The sequence below is a fragment of the Vombatus ursinus genome, unplaced genomic scaffold (genome assembly GCF_900497805.2).
Source record: "Vombatus ursinus unplaced genomic scaffold, bare-nosed wombat genome assembly UNPS02014168.1, whole genome shotgun sequence".
Lineage (NCBI taxonomy): Eukaryota > Metazoa > Chordata > Mammalia > Diprotodontia > Vombatidae > Vombatus > Vombatus ursinus.
This window is the reverse complement of record NW_020953946.1, coordinates 2311276-2333490: the sequence shown is the minus strand read 5'-3', so window position 1 is coordinate 2333490 and position 22215 is coordinate 2311276. Positions and strand designations below refer to the sequence as shown.

Here is a 22215-nt window from a genome sequence, read left to right as displayed (position 1 = left end):
ATGGAAGTCAGTTTAGCAGCTACGTAGAGAATGAATTGGAGAGGGAAGGGACTGGCATCAGGAAAACAATTAGGAAATCTATTAAATCAGTCAATCAGAAAATATTAAGTATTTGCTAAGTGCCAGGCACAATGCTAGATGCTGGAGATATGAAGACAAAGAATGATACAGTCTTTATTTGCAGTGAGCCTACATTCTAGTGGAGGAGACAAGTAACTATAAAAGACATAAATATAAAGCTAATAAATACAAAAACATACAAAGTAGTTAAAGTGGTTTGGGAGGGAGGGCATTAGCATTTTGTGGGATCAGGAAAGGCTTCTTTCAGAAGATGGTGCTTGAGCTGTATCTTAACAGAAGACAGAGACTCATAGATGGAGGGGAGGAAGGAGTGAATTCAAGGCATGGGGGATGGCCAGTGCAAAGTCATAGAGATGAGAAGTGTGTGAGCAGATAAAAGGTCAATTTGACTGGATTGAAGAGTGTAGAGGCCAAGGGCATGGGTGTTAAAGTCCAAGAGAGAATGGAAAGATGGATTGGTGCCAGGTTGTATAGATCTTTTAAAGTTAAACAGAGGAGTTTATATTCTAGAGGCAAAAGGAACCCATAGTATTTGGTTGAGTATGGGATCACATGGTAAGATACGTGCTTAGAGAAAGTTAGTTTGGCAGCAGTGTGTAGGATGGACTGGAGTGGGGAGAAACTTGAGGCAGTGGAACAAACAAATGGAAAAAAAACCCCAAAAGTCTTCTGACTTAAAATAATCTAGTCAGGGGGTTGAATTGGGCCTGAATTAATGTGGTAGCTGTGTAAGTGGAGAAAACGGGTTGGATGTGAGAGATGTTAAGAAAGTATGAATAGCAAGATTGGGCACTTGATAGGATATATATAGGATGAGAGAAAGTGAGGAGTCCAGTTTTGGGTAATGCCAAGATTGCAAATCTTAAGAACACCAGAAGGTTGGTAGTGTATTTGACAGAAATAGGTAAGTTTGGAAGAAGAGAGGATTTTGGGGGAAAGATTAATGAATTAGGTTTTGTATAAATTGAGTTTAAGATGTCTCTGGGACATCCAGTTTGAAATGTCCAGTATGCAACTGGAATATTGTAGTCTAAGTGAAAGATGATGAGGGCCTGAACTAGGATAGTGACTGTTTGAGTGGAGAGAAGGGACAGATGGAAGAGATATTGAGATAAAAGAAGGAGAACTGATTGGATGTGAAAGATAAAAGTTGTGAATGATTCTAAAGCTGTGAAACTACATGACCAGAAGGATAACTGTATCCTAAACAAAAATAGAAAAATTTGGAGGAATGATGGGCTTAAAGGTTAAGATAATGGCATTGTCAAGTGAAAGTTTTAAAGGATAGAGATTTGGGCATGTTTATAGGTAGCAAGGTAGGAACCAGTGAGCATTAAAAGACTGAAAATGAGAGAAAGGGACTAATTGAAGGGTTAAACTTCAGAGACAGATTACAGGAAATGCGATCAAAGACACAGGTAGAGCCAGTGGTCTTGGTACAGAGAATGGAGCAAAAAAGGAAAAAAAAATTTTATATGTTATCTCAACTTATATAACTAAATTTTGTTAAATGCATGTTGTTTGCCTAGAATATCTTAAAGTTTAATCTAGAAGCCATTTTTTTCAAAAATTATTTGAAAATTTATTTAAATTTAAAGAACATTATGAGCAAAACATTTTTAATATTTACTGATTTTTCTCACTATGTATGTAGGCTTTTAAATTGCTAAGGACATGAGATGAAGTAGTTACCTATCATCAATGCCACATAAAGTCAGACATGTATCATGGTGGAAGGTGTTTGCTTAAACAGTGAAAAGACTAAAGGGAAGGTCAAGTTAACTGGTAGATTTTTTTTAATGTTTTGAAGAGGCAAAAATGTCTATTATTAAAGCATGGTATTAAAGAATAATAGAAATTTAAAGCTGAATAGGACCTTTAGAGATAGATCATCTAGCCTATTTTTTTCACTTTACAGATGAGGAAACTGAGGCACAGAGAGATTAAAGAGGCACCCATCTTGGGTTTTGGAAAGAAAGTACTTGTGGATATAATGTCTGACATGTCAGATATTGAATGGGTCCCACAACTAGCATATGAAGCAGATTTGGAATAAGAGACTGTGTTTAAGAGATAAATTTTGTGTACATTTTCTAGTCTAATACTTGCTGAGTGGCATTTAAAAATCTCTTTAATGGGAAAACAATTTACATTTTTAAGGTTTACAGCATGTGATTTTGTGAATTTAGCAACTGACTGAGGGAAATTTTCCTTCAATTGTTATTACCCAGTTGGTCTCTTAGACTCCCTTAATTTTTAGGACAACTCTAGTACAAGGTAGCCTTGCCAGTAGGAACACTATGATTGCATACTGAAAGGTGAAATTAGCCTGAGAAGTGGTAAAGAAAAAACTCTTTAGTTCAGTGTTTGGGATTTCTGTTTCTGTTGTGCTGATAACAAAAGGAATACAGACCAAATTCTATATAAACAAATTTATTACATTGAAACCTTGAAAGCATTCATTCATATTTAAGCATTTATCAAGCATCTGTGATATCAAGTATTGTGTTAGGTGCCAGGAATACAAAGACAAAAACTGAATAGTTTTTGCTTACATTGTATTTTAGCTACAAGGATAAGAAACCTACGTTCTGCTGAGTGATCTTGGGCAAGTCATTCCCTCTCTTTGGGCTTTGTAGATGTGTTTTGTAAAAGAAGGAGCTTGACTAGACAATTTTAAAGCTGTTTTCCAGCTTGTAATCTTGAAAAAATTTCAAACCAATGATTACCATTTATTTTAAGCATATCATTGTAACCAAATTAACAAATTCCAGGGGAATTTCATAATTTTTGTTAAAGATTTGACTTGGAATAACCCTGTCTCTTCTTTGTGCTAGAACAGAAGGCCCTTCTGGAAAAGAAGGCTAATGTTTCATTGACAGGCAGATTTATGATAATTCCTTTGGAAAACTTTGGTTTCAGAAAGAAAGAAGGAAGGTCCGAGAGCAGTACGAAAACGTCAGAAAGAAAAACATTTTAAGAAGAAAGAGGTCAAGTCAGCCAGAGAGCATTGAAGATGAAGTTGAAGAAATGGTGGAAGCAGTTACTCTCTTTGAGGTGGTCAGCTTGGGCAAGAGAGCTATGCAGGTACATCTCTGAGTTGAATTGCTGTTGCCTGAATTTAGATCGATCATTTGGTAAGGTAGCACTGTTTGTTGGTTTGTCCTTCAACTCTGTCTGTACATGGGTTTGGTCATGCATCATATATCTGCTCCCTATACTTTTGCTTTATACATGAGCATGAACCAATTCATGTATTCCCCATCCCTTTTTTCCTTCTTGATTGTTAGAAAATATGATATAGTACATAAATATATAATATTTTGTGTAGTCACTCACTAGCTAAATTTCAGAGTGTGTATGAGCTAACTTTGCAAGTGTGTATTGAGAAAAGGAAATAGTTATAGATAGTACATTGTTCAGTATCATGCTTGTATAGCTCTTGTATAAAGTTTTTTTATAGTTGTTATCATTATTAATGTTGGTTTTTCTGATCTGGAGGAAATAAATTCAAAACTTGTTTTGATTTGGTTTGTTATTCAAATCCATGTCCCATGAAAAGTAACTTTACATAATAAAAGCTAGATTTGACATGGTCTCTAAGGTGAGTGATCTTCCAATACTGTGATTTCGGAGGGATTCAGTTGTTTTCTGTTCCAAACATTCATTGGGTGTTTGTTTCCTGTCAGTCAGTGGTAGATGACTGGATTGAAGCCTATAAAGAAGACAGAGATTTGGCACTTCTGGATCTCATCAATTTCTTTATTCAGTGTTCTGGCTGTCAAGGTAATTGTTTCCTTGCAGGCATTTGTGGGATATACTTTCAGAATGTTTAGTTAGGTCTGTGCTGAATCTTGCATTCATTGCTGTTCCATAGTCATAATTTACATTGGTCTTAGTCTTTAAGGAGTTGGGGCATATTAGGATTTTCCTGGATGGTTGGTTTAGATAGGAGACCTTTGGTTTTTGAATGGAAAGTTCCTTATAGCTCAAGTCATCCCAGTTGGTGCATTTCTAAATTGGAAAAGTTTTGGACTTGGTGGAAGGGGAAAGGAATGTGTTACTTTATTTTATTTTAGAGAACACTTTGGAAGTTGACAGTATGCATTTCCAGTGTCCAAAGTGGTTTAGTGAAATGCCTAGTTTCATGTCTGTTTTTTCACCCTATCTGTCCTCAAGCCCAGGAATGCCTCCAACAAATACTTTACATGATTTGTAATTAAAGATTCTTTTGGGCCATTTTGAAAGTTGTGTGAATATTCCCTTCGAACATAGATAACTTTGAAAATGGCTCAAAATAAGCCCCAGGGATTTTAGGACCATGTATTTAAACCTTAGAGGTAATTTTCATTTACTTCAACCCCCTTGTTTTACACTGGAGGAAACTGAGGCCCATACAGGTTAAATGATTTGCCTATGGTCACACTGGAATTAAATAGAGCTAGAATTTCAAACATAGATACCCTTAGCAAATCCAGTTTTTCCACTGTGTCATGCTGCCTCAATATATGTGTCTAATATTAGTCTATTTGTTTATATTTGACTCTATCATACTTAGACCTACTTTTCCATTCATTATATCTAGGGATGGTGACTGCTGAGATGTACCAAAGTTTACATAGCTCTGACATTTTGAAAAAAATGATTGAGAAATTTGATGAGGTAAGATTTAATTCATGTGCTGAACTTGAAAAAACTTAGAATTTCAACTGTGACTAGAGTTCCCCTGTAGTCTCATGTATTTTGTTTTATATATTTAAAAACATTTTGAGAAGAGGTCCATAGGCTTCACCAAACTGCCAAAGGGGGCTTATGACTCAGATGAGATTAAGAACTCCTATATTAGGCTATGCTGCTGCTTTTTTTGTTTTTTGGCTAGGCAGTGGGGTTAAGTGACTTGCCCAGGGTCACACAGCTAGTAAGAATTATGTGTCTGAGGTCAGATTTGAGCTCAGGTCCTCCTGAATCCAGGGCCAGTTCTCTATCCACTGCGCCTCCTAGCTGCCCCCCTATGCTGCTTTAAAAAAAAAAAAAGAAAAAAGATCATAGAAGATAGGGGAAGGATTTTCTCTCTGTGTCCCTTTACACATTGTAGACATGGGTTACCTATTCAGACTAAGCTAATCATGACTTTAAATAAGTGGGATTGAAATATAAGTGGTTTTATTTACAAACTTACAATCAAAGGCACCTGATTATATTCTTTCTCTGTCTTATCTGAGAGAATCCCGTTAGATTTTTTTTTTGAATCAGTTATTAATTTAATGATCTCATCCTATGCTAGACTCTATGGAACATTTACATATAGCTATTTGTGATCTTTGAGAACCATGTTGCATCAACATGTACAAAAGATGTTTTGGTAATAACTATTCTTACTTGAAAAAAGTTTTGGGGTAAAAACTGTTTGAAGCATATGTGTGGTCGTTGGACTTGGTACCCTCATTAAGAGTTATAGTTTCTTAGGGGCTCTGAGTATGCTTAGTATTTAATAATAGAAAAAAATCTCCCAGATCTAGAATGAATGAGGTCCTTGTCTCTGTTGAGGAGATTTTTTTTTTTTTAAGGCAATTGGGGTTAAGTGAGCCCAGGGTCACAACAGCTAGTAAGTGTTTGGTCTGAGGCCGGATTTGAACTCAAGTCCTCCTGACTTCAGGGTCAGTGCTCTATCCACTGCGCCACCTAGCTGCCCCCAGGAGATTTCTTAAAATACTAAGTTGATAAAAGCAAAATCACTTCAATCACAGTTGGAGAAACATCTTGGTTATGCTTTTATTTTGTATGTATATAATTGCAATTTTAGTGTAAATCTATATTTAAATTCAGTTTGAAGTACTCAAATTAATCCTTCTAAAATGTAAATTAAAGTCTTTTTTGTACAATCACTTATAGGAAACAGGGTTGCAGTATAAGAGAATTATGGCTCGCCCATGGATCTTAACAGTGACATGGCCAATGGAGTTGGTAAAACTTTTGCTTATTTTCCTTCTCTTCAGAGGTTGTATATTTGTCAAGTTCTAGTTGTATTCATGAAATTAAGAAAATTGTCTTACTGTTCATTTGTGAATTGAATTAGTATTTTAATTATACTATTTTCTGTGTGTCATTGTAAATTGTAGCATTCTAGATGTCATGAAGTGTTCTCTTTGTGTGGCAGCCCACCCAGTGCCATGCATATTTCGATACTTAAATGTTTTTTGATAACTGATTATTAAGATTTCGAGGTATGTTTTTTGTGTTGCTTTCCTAATACTTTGCACAAACATTGTGATAGCTGTAGTAACGTTATTATCATTTATAGTTTGATAGTGTCCTAAACATATAGAAGAGATACACACACCTGTAGCCATCAAAGTCCTTCTGAGGCTCAGGAAAAGGTATTATTGTAACCTAATAAAGTAATAGTATTGATAACAGCTAGCATTTATATCTTTTTAAGGTTTACAAAACATTTTACAAAAGTCACCTCATTTGATCCTCCCAATAACCCGATGACCTGTAAGTTCTAATGGCATTGTTATCCCCATTTTATACATGAGTAACCGGAACTTAAGGCCACTTAACGGGTAATTGTTGGAGGCAGGACATGAACCCGATTATTTCTTGACTCCAAGTTTAGCACTCTTTCCATTACGCCATGTGGCCTCTTTTGTTATTCAGTCTAGTTAGGTGACATTATTTTAAAATGGGACATCTTTACTGGGTTGGCCTATAGTAGCTGTTTCCAAACTGAATTATATTTGACCTATTCCACTAAGTAAAATAGCAAAGATAATAGAGTGGAAACCTGGCCCGAAAGGTCAGTTAAGAGTTTAATAAGTTCCTCTTCATACTTTAGAATCAAAAGTAATAAACTGGTAGAACTGGTTCTTGTGTTGACATTGGTCGGCACAGTTATATGGTAATTCCTTATTTGTTGTTGATTAGACACAGCTTGACATTTTGGAATACCATTTAAGAAGAATTTTCTCCCCCCCCATGGGCAAATTGACAAGTTCAGGCCCCTTGCTTTGGGGGAATACAGTTACATAAGGGTTGACACTGAGAGCAGGTTTACTGGGACCAGATGCATTATAGCATTTGTGGTGTACATACCTAGTTTATTGGGCTGTGTGTGGTATGACCAGCAGTCATATCCTCTAATAATCATTCTCTCAGAATTACCTGGTACTTGGATCATGTACAACCATTTGTTACTAGAACTTTTACTTAAAATTTGTTAGCTATGCTGATACTGACTTTGAGAACTGAGTGGTCACTTCTTTATCACAGTGAGGCAACTATGTGGAACATTAGCAGGGGAATTAATTTAAATGTGGATAAATCATGGTGAGTTAGAGGTTAAAGTCTTTACCTTGTGGTTAATTGGTTAGGCTTTCTTGTTCAGGAAAACAGTCTGACTTGTCTTCAGTCCTAGACTCTAGGAAGTAAATCATCTATTGTTTAAAAGCCATTCTTCTTCTTTTTCTTTTTTTTTCTTTTTTTTGGACTTTTTGATCGGCAATGGGATTAAGTGACTTACCTAGGGTCACACAGCTAGTAAATGTCAAGTGTCTCAGGCCGGATTTGAATTCAGGTCCTTCTGACTCCAAGGCCAGAGTTCTATCCACTGTACTACCTAGCTGCCCCCTAAAAACCATTTTTGTAAGGTTATGGTAAAACCATATTGAGTATAGTGGAATGTATCATATTTTTTCATACTAAACTTGTACTTTTTTCATATCAGTATTTCTGGTTGCCTTACCTTAGAGATACAGGCAACCTTTTTATGATGGTTTAATAATTTATTTCACTAAATATGTTTAATAGGAATGTGAATGTATAGACTGTATCAGATTGTGCACCATCTTGGGGAGGGAGGGGGAGAAAAATTTTAAACTCAAAAGCATATGGAAGTGATTATTGATAAATCAAAATAAATTAATAAAAAAATAGTTTATTTCACTAAATGCAGCATTTAACAGTGGGGAAGAAAAGCCAACCTGTAGCTCCTGTTAACTTTTGAGTGAACTCTTGCCAAAAGTGGGAGCCTCACTCACAGTTCTCTACATGAATATTTTCCTATAGGACAAATGTGTAAGCTTAAAAAATAACCTCTGAAAAGTGATTTCTGAGGACATAGATCTGGGAAGAATCTCTGAGAAACTGACTGAGTGGCTTTACCATGTTCCTAGGAAGTTTTTGGGGGGAGCGGGGGATGGGCCTGTAAGGAAGGACAGCGGCTCTATGGCCTTAGTTATGACAAGACACTGTAATTTAACTTTTTTTCTTTTTTGAATACAAAGTTTTTGTTCCACAATTAGATTAGGGCAACTTTTGTGATAGAAGCAAAACTTAAATGAATTGCTTTTAGCTTTTTTCTTTTATGCATTATTTTTTCATCTCAATTGAAACGCCATATTTTGTCTGTCTATCTGTCTCTGTCTCTCTTTTTCCAAACACAGGAAGATGAAGGTTACCCACTTGTTAAGGCTGGACCACACTGGAAAAAATTTAAGGCTAATTTCTGTGAATTTACAGCAGTGTTGATTCAACAGTGTCAGTACAGCATTCTCTACGATGGTTATCTGATGAACACGATCACGTCCCTTCTTTCAGGACTCACGGGCTCTGTAGTGAGAGCGTTCAGGCATACCAGTACATTTGCAGGTCAGTTCTTACCCATCTCTTCTAATGTTGCATTTGTAATATTATGGTGGTTGTAGCTATGGAAGGAGGAATTTAAATGTGGTTTAGGACCAATATCTTTATGACCCATTGGGTCATGGATTTGGCTTTAAGGTGAATATGATACCTTTTGAAACCTTTTTTTTCTTTTAGTCCATTTTTTTTTAAAGTGTGGCCTATTGTGTTTTCAAGCACTGTGGCAGAGTTGTGGGAGATATAATGAGAAGTAATAAAATAAATAATACAGTACTTGACTTCAAAAAGTTTATGACATAGTTGGGGAGAGAAAACTAATACCTGAAAACTTAACTAACACTATAATGTGCAGTTTATGATCAAATGCCAAAAGAAAAATTGATTTAGTGTTAAGATGACAGAGAGACTGTCATGGGTTGGGGTGGTGAGGCAAGGGGGAAGAGATGAGACTTGAGCTAAGTTGAAAAGATAACATTCTAGACAGGAGGAATGGAGTGAGCAAAGGCATGCAGGTGGCAATTATTGCATGTTCAGAGGAGGTCCTTTGTACTTTTGTATTATTTTCTTACATGGATTTGCTTCTTTCCTATGATGATGCAAATGTGTGTCAGTTGGTTCTGGGTGTAAGCTGTGCTTCCTATGGCCAAACTTGGGCAAAGGCAGCATTTGGATCCATCCTGCCCTTCCTTACCTCCAACATTATTCCATAGCATGAACTCTGAAGTCAATCTGGTCTGCTCATTTGTACCCTGAATACATCTTTCTTGCCTCTGTGCCTTTGTTGATGCCATTTCCCCACTAGAATGCCTTCACCTTTTTTGTGTCTATCCTGATTCTATTCATTCTTCAAGTCTGACCTCCTCCATCAATGAGGCCTTCCTTCACCATCCTAGCCTCTCATTGTAGACTTCTCTGAATTATTGCCCTCATTGTCTGTATTTCTTACTTGGAACTCATCATATACTGTCTTTTATTGTTATCTTTTTCATGGGTATATATCTTGTCTCTCCAGATACCTTTTTAAGTTCCTTGCAGTAAGGGATTTCCTTTAAAAATTGTATTGCTATTTTTTTTATCACCTACATTTACTGAGATATTCCTCTTCCCCCTCCCAGAGAGCCATCCACTATAACAAAGAATAAGAAAGACAAAATAAACAAAAAATCCAGTTCAGCAAAACTAGTTAACATGTTAACCAAGTCTGACATGCAGGTTTTCGCAACCAAAGTACCACTTCTTTGCAAGGATGAAAGGAAGGTATATACTTATGTTTCTTTTCTGGGGCCAAGTGGCAGGGACTGTTTCTTATACTTCTTTTTATTCCCCTAGATATCTCACCCAGTGCTACATAGAATTATTCAATAAGTGTTTATTTTTTATTTATTGGAAAGAATTTGAGGGAAGATTTTTTATTTAAAAAAAATACTAATTAAATATAAGTGGTTTTTGGGAGCCTAGAGCATTATCTCAGTTTGGAGCTATTTTTCTATATATTCATTATCATAAATGGACAGCTTATTAATAAAATGGGGGAAATGACAGTTTCTATTATAATAGGACAAATTGGAGGAAAGTGCCTTACTGTTTGATTAAAGGCTACATCTGTGGCTGCTAAAGGAAACAGACTTAAGAAATGTTGTCATCTGACCCCCCAAAGGTTTTTTTTTTTCTGGCTAGTGAATTATGTTTCCCTGCCCCATCTTGCCTTTCATCTGAGTCATTAATCTTCCTTCTCTGTGGTCATATGAACCTTATCTAAGACCGTTGGTGAGCTAAGGTGCTCCTCCATGTGCTTTGTTGTGGTGAAGTATTTATTGGTCTCTCTCAACACTTAAATGATAAATCAATTTCTTTCACAGTACTGAATATTTAATTTGTTTAAATAGTTTTATGGTTAAGTTATTTCTATTTTAATTATAACTGATCTTTCAATGACTACTGTGATCAGCTCACTTACCTTTGCCATGTCTCTTCTGTTACCTTCTTTTCTGTTTTGTTTCTTCCCTTTATAGGCTTTTGGTGATTAGGAGATGAAGTTTTATACTTAAAGCCATTTAATTCAGTGACATTTGTTTGTTTAAAAATCTCTTGCATTTCAGCAATGAAGTTGGTGACAGCACTTGTGAGTGTAATTCAGAATCTTGATGTCAGCATCCATAATGCTCAGCAGCTTTATGAAGTAGAGAAGAATAGGACCCCTGAGGGCGAAACTGGTCCTAGATTGGATGAGCTTGACAGAAAAAGGAAAGAGGTCTGATAGTTCTTATTGTGGGTTAAGTACTTATGATATATTTTGGGGTACACAGTTACCTCCCCCTTCCCTTCCTTTCAGTTGTGGGCTTTTTTTTTTCTTTTTTTTGGCTTAGACCTTTGATTTCTTTGGTACAGGGAATTCACAAAGAGGAAACTCTAACAATGTAGATGAACAACTGTTCTGTAACTTAATGTGGTCTTACACAGTTGCCTGGGGCAGTGCGGATGTTAAATGACTTGCTTACAATTAGCTTGTGATACACAGGGCTTGATCTCTGGTCTTCCTAATTCTGAAATTGGTGCTTTGTCCACTGAGCCACATTGCTTCTTAACAACGTAGATCTGAGATTTTGAAAATGAGAAATGGAAAATAAATAACCAGTTATTTTAGTTAACATACTGTTTACTTAACATCAGTTTTTAAGTTACATAGGATTTTTTAAGTAGTGGTGATCACCTGACTGTAAAGGAATTTTATTTCATGGTACCCTAAATAGTAATGCTTATAGATCCCTCTGATGCCTAAGTATTTCCAGCATCCTGATACCATTTTCATTTTACTCTGAGCTAGAAGTTTTGAACTCTAATACTAACAGTTCTGAACTTGGGACCTTGGTTAAAATTCTGAGGGAAAATTCCAAGTTGATCAGATTATAGAAATACTGATTAGTTACCACATGATGTGTTCCATGAGAAAAACAGCATTTCTTTCTCCCTTTTTCCTACTGTACCTTGGTTGTAAATAATAATAACTTACTTAATGGTTTAAGGTTTATGAAGCACTTCATCTGTGTTAACTTTGCAATAACCATGATTATAAAGAGACTGAGAAATTAGAGTAAGGCCACATAGCTAATAGTAAGCATCAGAAGCATAATTTAATCCCAAGTCTCTGTAGAGTCCAAGCCAGCACTTGTCCCATTACACCATGATATCTCCTAGCATTTTATAAATATACCCTAATGTTAAGCCAGTAGTCTTGGACCAAACAAAGGCATCTAAATCTTAGAGTTGGAAGAGACCTTAGTGGTCAAACTTGACTTTAGCATTCTGGAATCAGGGAAAATCTGCAACCTTTTTGGAAGAAGGGAGTAGAAGGTTCATGTGAAGGCAGCACCAAGGAGAGTGGTAACAGATGGGAGAAGGGCAAAGTGGCAAGAGGGCTTTTGTGCACTTGGGAGCTAGAGAAGAAAAAATTATAAAACTTACAGCCTTAGGCCATGATGGCCAACTGAGAGAATAGGTACAAATACTTGGCGCCCTGAAACAGCACTGCTGATTTCTCCAATTTGCTCCTATAAAATCTTCAGGATCTTATGTCCTCTAAGATGGTGGATTGTAGTTGCTACACCTTTTGTCTTTCAGTGTCAGCAAAAACCTGTGGAAATTGAAAATATGATGAATGCGCTTTTTAAAGGGACCTTTGTGCAGCGCTATCGGTAAGGATATTAGTTATTTAAAAAAATTTTTTTTTAAAACAAACTCATGCACAGCATGTTTTCTGCCTTTCAGGACTTTCCATGTGGATGTATTGTTACTACTTTAAGCCATAAAGGTGGATTCTCTCCATCCCTCATCTTCCATAGTTAAGCAGTTAAATCCTATCTTTTGTCATTTCCTTTCACATCCACCTTTTCTGTTCCCACTTTTTCTCTTAGGAACATTCATTATCTCTTACCTAGTTGATTTCAAGAGTATCTTAACCAGTTGTTTCATCTCTAGTCTTTACCAGTCTCTTTCATGTCAGATAATCTTCTTGGTGAACAGCTTTGATCACATCAACTACCTTACTCAAAAACCTTTAATAATTCTTTATTGTCCACTGTAGAAAGAAAACTGGCTCCAGGCAGAAGACCTGCGTTCAAATACTGCTTCTGAAACGTAGTCTCCATGTGACCCTGGGCAAGTCATTTAACCTCCCTGGGCCTCACTTTCCTCATCTATAAAATGAGGGGTGCAGGGTAGACTAGGTATTGCTAGGACTGGGACTAGAGACTAGCACTGTGACTTGACAGTTGTAGGGAACTTCGTGAAGAAACTCTTTACTAATGAAGGTCAGCACTTTTTCTGCAACTAATGGCTTAGAAAACTGCCTCGAGAGGTTAAGTCACTTGTCCAAGGGCACACAGCCAGGATGGGTCACAGATGAGACTTGAACCTGGTTCTTTATGGCTTTGAGGCTGGCTTTCTGTCTACTATGCCACGCCACTTGGGGATGCTGTTGAATAAAGCCTAAACTCCTTAGTTTGTCAGGTAGAGTTCTACACAATCTTCTAGAAACTTCCTTTTCTTGATTCTTCTCTTATCTTCATTTCATGTTCCCTATAATTCAGGCAAAATGGATTACCTTTTTACTTAACGGGATCTAAGTTTTTCATCTCCTTTCTCTTGTTTCTGCCGTTCTTTTTAGTTAGAATTCCACCCTTCCTCATACCCCAGCATCTCTGTTTGTGCTATACTTTTATATATTGCTACCTATATTAAAAGTCTCATCTCAAATACTACTTTTCCCCAGGAAACTTTCCTTTTATCTCCTTGTCCTTCTCTCTTAGCCATAAGTGACTCTTCCCTTTTTGGACCTACCATAGCAATTTTCAGGGATTTTTTTGTACTTTCACTTCAGTGTATCTTTTGACCATTTGGTTACTTTTAAGTTTTTTATTTAGGCTGCTGGTTGACTGGACTGTTGTAGATTTTAAAGTAATTAGGGCTTGTTCTTTTATCAGTCCTTGGATTCTTGATTGAAAAGGATTACTGGTATTTAGAGTTTCTTTGACATGACTAACACGTATTTAAACACTAGGTAAAGCATTAAGAGTTTTGTTCTTATGTTTGGATAAGTTTTCAGACTTAAGAGCTTACATTGTTCCAGTTGTACTTAATACAAAATGATTTCTGTTTAGTTATTCTTAATGCATTTCTAACCTTGTTTTCGTAGTGATATTATTCCTGAAATCAGAATCGTTTGCATTGAGGAGATGGGAAGTTGGCTGAAATTGTACCCAAATATGTTTTTAAATGATAGTTATCTAAAATATGTTGGTTGGATGTTATATGATAAGGTGAGTTTTCTTCTTCTTTTCTTGAAAAAATAAAACAAATAGAAGTTATTCTAAAAACCTGTTGTTACCTACCAATTGCCATTAGAGTTGTCATAGAATTTTTTAAAAAATCTAATTTAGTACTATGAAACAGTCAAGTTTCTTTTACTCATAGATTGATTCAATTGAAGTCTTTTGCACATCATGTTAATTCGTGAATATGCCCACTCCCTTTCCATCCCTAGTGATACTTCTCTTATAACAATGAGTTAAACAAAAATTAGCAAAACTAACCCAATCATTGACTATGTTTGGCCATAATATTCCACACACATAATTCCCCACCTCTGAAATGAAGCAAAGGAGCGCATTTTCTCATGTCTGCTCTGGTGCTAGGTTTGGTCATTATAATTATGAAGTATTTAGTTTCATTTTATTGTTCTTTCTGCTTACATTGTTGTAGTCTTGAATAGGCAGTGAAGTTGACAAGGTTTACATTTTTGAGATGAGTGGTGACCTCTAAATTAAATTAAAACCTGAAGCCTTATGTTATTCCCAGACAGTTTAATTCTGGTTCTGCAATGGGTTACTTTTGTTGATAGGAGACTGACACCATAGAGTCAGAAGAGCAAACTCTGTATTTTGTGATTAATAACAACTGTATAGATCATTGTGTAATTTGCTTTTAAAGGAAACCAGTAAATCAGAAAAAAACAATTGACTAACCACTTCGACTTCAAAGATTTATTGTTTTGGAGAATCTAATAAAATTCTTAAATAACTCTGGCCTTTTGTTTTCTAGTGGGGTTTTTTTTTTCCCCCTTGGTTAATATCAGACTTGGTCTATTTCTTTGAAAAGGTAATTGTACCTGATGAATGCTGTTATTTTAATTACCTGTGCATTGAATCAGAAAGCATTGCAGGGGCTTGCCCTGTAGGTTCTTTGCTTGTTGGGTTTTGTGTGTGTGTGTGTGTGTGTGTGTGTGTGTGACTTGCCCAGGGTCACACAGCTAATAAGTGTCAAGTGTCTGAGGTTGGATTTGAACTCAGGTCCTCATGACTCCAGGGCTGGTGCTCTATCCACTGCACCACCTAGCTGTCCCGCTTGTTGGATTTTTGTTAATCATTTTGTGCTGATGTAATGGAATCTTGGCACAGGACATTGTAACCAACATAAATTGGGAAAAGTCTTATTCATACATCTATTCTGTTGAAGCAGTTCACTTGTTGCAGATAGAGCAGAGGGTTGGGGGAAGCAGAGAGGATGTAAAATAAAAATAGGAAAGGAAAATTAAGTTAAAAAAATTTTATAATGTCTCCTCCTTTTTTTCCCTTCAGAAGCAAAAAATAATAATACTAATAATGATTTCCCCTTCCTCACTTCCCAGACCAATTTTTGTGAATCACTTAAATGTTCACTGTTACTAAATAAGCTAAGCACAAATTCTGGTACATTATTTAAAAAACATTAAGAATATGTTTCTGAAATAGAAACAAATGTTTTGGGTTGTGGAGATGATACCAATGACTAAACTCTAATGTTCCCTATTTCCTGTAGGATAAAAACTCCTCTACTTTACTTTTTAAGCGTTTTACTACCTGGTCCCAAGCTCTCTTTCTTCTTCATTATACAGTATTCTGAAGCTCAGCCTTAATAGCCGCCTTTCTGTTCCTCACACATGGCCCTCCATCTCCCATGTGTAAGCCTTTGTACTGGCCTTGGTTCATGCCAGGAATATGCTTCCTCCTCACCTTCACCTCATAGAATCCTTCACTTCTTTCAAGATTAAACTCAGTTACTACCACTTACAGGCCAGCTAGGTGGTGAAGTGGATAGAAAGCTGGGTCAAGGGTCAGGAAGACTCATCCTGCTGAGTTCAAATCCAGCCTCAGACACTTACTTAGCTGTGTGACCCTGAGCAAGTCACTTAACCCTGTTTGCCTTAGTTTCTTCAGCTGTAAAATGAACTGGGGAAGGAAGTGGCAAACCACTCTAGTATTTTTGCCAAAAAGACCCCAAATTGGGTCACAAAGAGATGGACATGACTGAAAAATAACTAAACCACCACCACCTCCACCACATTCTACATGAAATTTTTCTCAATTCTCCCTCCCCTATATACTTAACACATGTATATGTCATCTTTCTTGATAGAAGTTAAACTTCTTAATAGCAGCCTATTTCATTTTTTGTCTTTGTGTCCCCAACACTTAGCTGGGTGCCCAGCATTTTTGGTTCGTGTCAGACAATTTTCGAGGATTTGTTAAGTGTCTGTAAATATGAGAAGTTGTTTTTGTCCATGTTGATTGTGATTGGTAGCAGAGTCTTCTTGTTTTACAGCAGGCAGAGGTGCGGCTAAAGTGCCTTCAGGGACTTCGAGGACTTTATGAGCACAAAGAGCTTGTTTTTAAGATGGGCCTTTTTAATACTAGATTCAAGGTAAGCAGTATTGCTTCTTTCCCTTTTCGTCCTTTCCCTGTTTCTTGTCACTGAAAACAAGTTTAGCTGCTCATCTTTTAGGAAATATGAATTTAGAGCTCCTTCTGGCCCTCTCTGATTTTAGTGGGATTTTTGGAATGGAATATTGTTTTTTCTCTTTTGGTTACTTGTTGTAGAAGCATCCTCTTTGGGAATTAGCCTTACTGACTTAACAATGTTTGGCATATAGTAGATATGTTTAATAAATGCTTATCAATTGATTCTAGAGAAACCTTTGTGGATAGAGTTATTTTTTTGTCTTGGCTAGGAACAGGCAAACTGGATAGAGCAAACCAATCTGCATTTTAGTTTTTAGTTTTTCTTTTTGTTTTCATATTCAGTTGCAACTATTGGACCTCACCATCCAGATTGCTTTGTGATTATTTGGTAGTATAGTGGATAGAATGCTGTTTTTGGAATCAAGAAAACCCAAGTTCAGATCCTTTCTCAGACACTTACTTAATAGTTATGTCTCTTTGGGCAAGTCTCTTAACCACTCAGCCTCAGTTTCCTCATCTGCAAAGTGAAAGTTGGACTTGATGGTCTCTCAGGTTCCTTCCGACTCCAGATCCATGCTCCTGTGATCTCAGTCTTGATACTCATTATTTCTTATATTGCACTGATATTCCATTATGTTTATCTGCGACAATTTATTTAACCATTCCCCAGTTGTTGGGTATGTACTTTCTTTTTGGGGGGGAAAGAGGGAATTTATATAGTGTCTAGTATGTGCCAGGCATTTTGCTAAGTGCTTTACAAATATTATCTTACCCATAAAAATCGAAACAGATAGCAAAATGAATTAAAAATCAGAATCCAGCAATATGTTGTTTATAAGAGACACATTTAAGAATGAGATACACACAATTAAAATGAAGGCTTGAAGCAGAATTTGTTATGCTTCAGCTGATGCAGGCAGGAGTAGCAATTATGGTTTTGGACAAATAGATTTCATTAAAATAGATTTAATTAGTTGAACCAAAGATGCTAAAGTAGATTTAATTAAAAATATAAATAGGGTAACTACATTTTGATAAAAGGTACCATAGACAATGAATCAATATCAATACTGAATCTATGTGCACCAAGTACTATAGCATATAAATTTTAAAAAGAAAAGTTAAATGAATTACAGATGGAGATAGATAGTAGTACTATAATAGTAAGGGACTTTAATCTTCCCTTCTCAGAACTAGATAACCCAGAAAATTAATAAGAAACAAGTCAAAGAAGTGAATAGAATTTTCGATGAGCTTGATATGATAGATATCTGGAGAAAATTGAATGGAAATAAAAAGGAATACACCCTTTTCTTAGCAGTTCCAGGTACCTTTACAAAGATTGACCTTATATTAGGACATAACATTTTTATAGTTAAAGCAGAAATATTAAAAGCATCCTTTTCAGATCACAGTTCAATAAAATTATACTTAATAAGGGACCATGGAAACATAGGTTAAAAATTAATTGGAGCGTAAACAACCTAATCTTAAAGAATGAATGAGTTAACAAATCATAGTAACAATCAGTCATTTCATTAAAGAGAATGACATTAATGAGACAACATATCAAAACTTATGGGATACAGGAAAAACAGTGATCAGAGGAAAATTTATAACTCTGCTTACATAAAGTAGAAAAAGAGCAGACCAATAAATTGGGTATGTGATTTTAAAAATTAGAAAAAGAACAAACTAAAAATCCCCAATTAAATACCAAATTGGAAATCCTAAAAATTAAAGATGAGATTAATAAAATGGAGTGTAAAAAAACCCCATTGAATTAATAAATAAAACTAGGAGTTGGTTTTATGAAAAAAAAAAAAAAGTCCAATAAAATAGATAAACCATTGGTTAATTTGATTTAAAAAAAGAGAAGAAAACCAAATTACTAGTATTACAAATGAAGAGTGAATAAACCATCAAAGATGAAATTAAAGCAATTACTAGGAGTTATTTTGTTCAGATATATTTCAATTAATTTAACCATTTAAGTGAAGTAGAAGAATATTTACAAAAATATAAATTTCCTATATTAGCAGAAGATAAACTAGAATATCTAAATAGACCTGTATTAGAAACAGAAATTGAACAGGCCATAAATGAGCTTCCTAAGAGAAGAGCACCAGGACCAGATGGATTTACAAGTGAATTTCTATCAAACATTTAAAGATTAACTATTTCCAATATTAAATAAATTATTCAGAATGATAGGCAAAGAAGGATCCTACCAAACTCCTTTTATGAAACAAATATGATACTGATACCTAAACCAGGAAGAGTAAAAACAGAAAGAAAATTGTAGACAAATTTTGTTGATGAGTATGGATGCAAAAATCCTAAATAAGATACTAGTGAAAAATTACAACAATATATATTACAAAGATTATACGTTATGACCAAGTGGGATTTATACCAGGAATGCAGGAATGGTTTAACATAAGGAAAACTATTAGCATAGTAGTTTAAAAAAATTATGATTGTATCAATAGATACTAGAAAAAACTTTTGATAAATTACAACACTCATTTCTATTAAAACATTTGAAAGTATAGGTATAAATAAATGGATTTTTCCTTCAATTGATAAAAAGCATTTGTCTAAAACCATCAGTAAGCATTACTTGTAGCGGTGATAAGCTAGAAGCGTTTCCAGTAAGATCAGATATGAAACAAGGATGCCCACTGTCACCGGTATTATTCAGTATTGTATTGGAAATCCTAGCAATAAGAAAAGAAAAAGAAATAGAAGTAAATCAGAATAGGGAAAGAGGTAATAATCTCTTTTTGCAGATGACACAATAATATACTTGGAAAATCCCAAAGGTTCAACTAAAAAGTTAGTTGAAACGATAATGTTAGCAAAGTAGCATTATATAAAGTAAATCCACATAAATCATCGGCATTCTTAAATATCGTAAACAAAACCCTGCAGGAAGAGATAGTAAGAGATACTCCATTTAAAATAATTGTAGACAGTATAAAATACATGGGAGTATACCTGCCAAAATAACTCACAGATTATATAAACAAAAGCATGAAAAACTTTTTATACATTACCAAAAACTTATTTTACTGAAATTAGAAAAAATAATAAAGTTCATTTGGAAGAACATAAAGTTAAGAATATCAAAAGAGCTAATGAAAAAAAACTTAAGGTTTTGGGATGAGAATTCATTATTTGGTAAAAATTGTTGGAAAAACTGGAAAGCAGTATGGCAGAAATTGGGCATAGACCAGTATCTTACACCATTTACCAAGATAAGGTCAAAATGGATACATGACCTAGATATAAATAGAGATATTACAAGAAAATTTGAAGAACATGGAACATATTACTTCTCAGACTTTTACAGATAGGTGAACCATTTATGAATAAACAAGAGATGGAGAGCAGAGTGGGGTGTAAAATGGATAATTTAGATTACATTAAATTAATAAGTTTTTGTACAAATAAAACATGTAACCAAGATCATAAGGAAATCAGGAAATTGGGAAAAAAATTTACAGTTTCTTAGATAAAAGTCTTATATCTCAAATACATAAAGAACTCTGTCAAATCTACAAGAATACAAGTCATTCCCCAATTGATAAATGGGCAAAGGATATAAACACGCAGTTTTCTAATGAAGAAATCAAAACAATTTATAGTCATATGAAAAAATGCCCTAAATTATTGATTAGAGAAATGCAAATTAAAACAACCTTGAGATACCATTTTACACCTACCAGATGGACTAAAATGTTTGAAGGGAAAGAGACAAATTTTGGAGAGGATGTGGAAAAATTGAGACACTGATTTATTGTTGATGGAATTGTGAACTGATCCAGCCATTTTGGAGAGCAATCTGGAATTATGCCCAAAGGATTATTAAACTGCCTATACCCTTTGACCCAGCAATACTGCTACTAGATCTGTTTCTAAAGATGATTAGGGAAAAAGAAAAAGAACCTATGTGTTCTAAAGTGTTTATAGCAGCTCTCTTTGGTGGCAAAGAACTAGACATTGCAGGGATGCCCATGAAAAAGGGAATGGCTGAAGAAGTGGTATATGATTGTGATGATATGATTGTGATACCACTGTGCTGTAAGAAATGATGTAAGCAATGATCTTTGAAAAACATGAATAGACTTACACAAAATCAAGAAGAGTGAAATGAGCAGAACCAAGAGAACGTTGTATGCGGTAACAGCAATATTGTTTTAAGAATAACTTCAAGTGAATAAGTCATTTTGACCATTATAAATAGCCAAATGGACTACAAAGGGCATATGCAGGAAGACACTATTTGCATCCAGAGAAAAAACTGATAAATAGAAGTATGCATAGAATGATTTTACCGTTTGTGTATAATGGTAATCATCTCAAGGGTGGCGGGGAGGAGAGTAGAGAAAAAAAATATACATGATTACTTTATTATATATTTAAAAGGAATAACAAGTTGTGCATAATAGATGTGTAGTTTTATATGCAGTCATCTTTTTTTATTATACTGTGTCATGGAAATGCTTGTTTTATTCCATGAATTAAAAGTAAAATAAATAAAAATTAAAAAACCCAAAAAACAAATATTACCTTAGTTCATCTTCACAAATGATTGTGCACAGGGTCACAAAGTTGATAAGTATCTGAGATAAGATTTGAACTCAGATCTTACTGACTGCAGGCCCAGTGCTCTATCTGATTAGCCACCAATTGCCTGTAATGTCTTATGGTATATTGCTACTGCAAAAATTAATGCTATCAGTATTTTGGTGTATATTAGACCTTTCTGTATTGATTTCCTTGGGATATTTGGGTCAAAGGGCTACGAATGTCTTAGTCTCTTTCGTAGCATAATTCCAAATTGCTTTAAAATGTGTTATTTTTGAACTGAAATAGTTATTTCTGAACTTTTGTTTCTGACACAAGGGAGTGCTATGCTCTTGGAGGTTAATGCATCAGTTTATTTCATTAGGTATTTATGGAGTATCTTCTGTGTGTCTATGTCATGCATTTCCCGACTTCAAGAACTTTTCAGTATTTCTGGGGAGATAAACATATGCATACAGCAGGGTAGTATGAGTTCATATATAGCATAATTCAGTGCCATGAACATTCTGGACAGTCAGAAAGGAGAGAGGTGAATGACTGAATTAACAGGAAAAGCTTCATGGAGTATGTGGGACTAGAAGTACCTTCTGAAGGATCGATACCTTGTGTGTAGCTTGTGTTAGTGATCTTGTTATATTTCTAGGAGATATTCTTTGACATTATTTCTGTAGTTACAATTTTGCTTTCTAGATGACTTACACAGTAGATTGCAAGTGACATGGTGGGCATTGTCAATTATAAGTTACGTGGATCAGTCACCTAATATCATACTTGTTGCTGTCGGTGATACAAAAAGAAATAGAATGTGATTTCTGCCTTAGGAAGACGGAATCAACATACAAAGAACAGTTGTGTCCCTTATACATGATGTGGTTCTGTTATGATTATGTAATTTAGATCAGAAACACTTGATCTTTATACTCTAATCACGTGTAATCTAACACCATAGTGAACAATTAATTAAGAAACATTTATTAGGTACTTATTATGGCACTGTGCTAGACATTACATGTACAAAGACAATACTGAAACTGTTCCTGCCCTCAGTGTGCATACATTCTGTTGGGGGACAACATGTACATGTGCAATTATATACAAAATAAATATGAAATAATTTTGGAGGGGA

At 35.2% G+C, this 22215-nt stretch overlaps 1 protein-coding gene across 6 annotated transcripts in view; it reads left to right on the top strand.

Annotated features, from left to right (window-relative positions):
* The window catches only part of LOC114041161 (cohesin subunit SA-2-like), a 122911-nt gene that overhangs the window by 9052 nt on the left and 91644 nt on the right, over positions 1-22215 (top strand). For 5 of the 6 annotated variants that reach the window (XR_003568889.1, XM_027859454.1, XM_027859456.1 and 2 more), the window contains exons 4-12: positions 3004-3168; positions 3771-3867; positions 4667-4743; positions 5974-6045; positions 8526-8730; positions 10824-10975; positions 12343-12416; positions 13916-14039; positions 16360-16458. Coding sequence is in view for 5 of the 6 variants with exons in the window: in XM_027859454.1 (XP_027715255.1) it covers positions 3004-3168; positions 3771-3867; positions 4667-4743; positions 5974-6045; positions 8526-8730; positions 10824-10975; positions 12343-12416; positions 13916-14039; positions 16360-16458 (1065 nt within the window). In the remaining variant the exon portion in view is untranslated. The remainder of the gene's footprint in view (positions 1-3003; positions 3169-3770; positions 3868-4666; positions 4744-5973; positions 6046-8525; positions 8731-10823; positions 10976-12342; positions 12417-13915; positions 14040-16359; positions 16459-22215) is intronic. The other variant, XM_027859455.1, reaches the window with a different exon arrangement.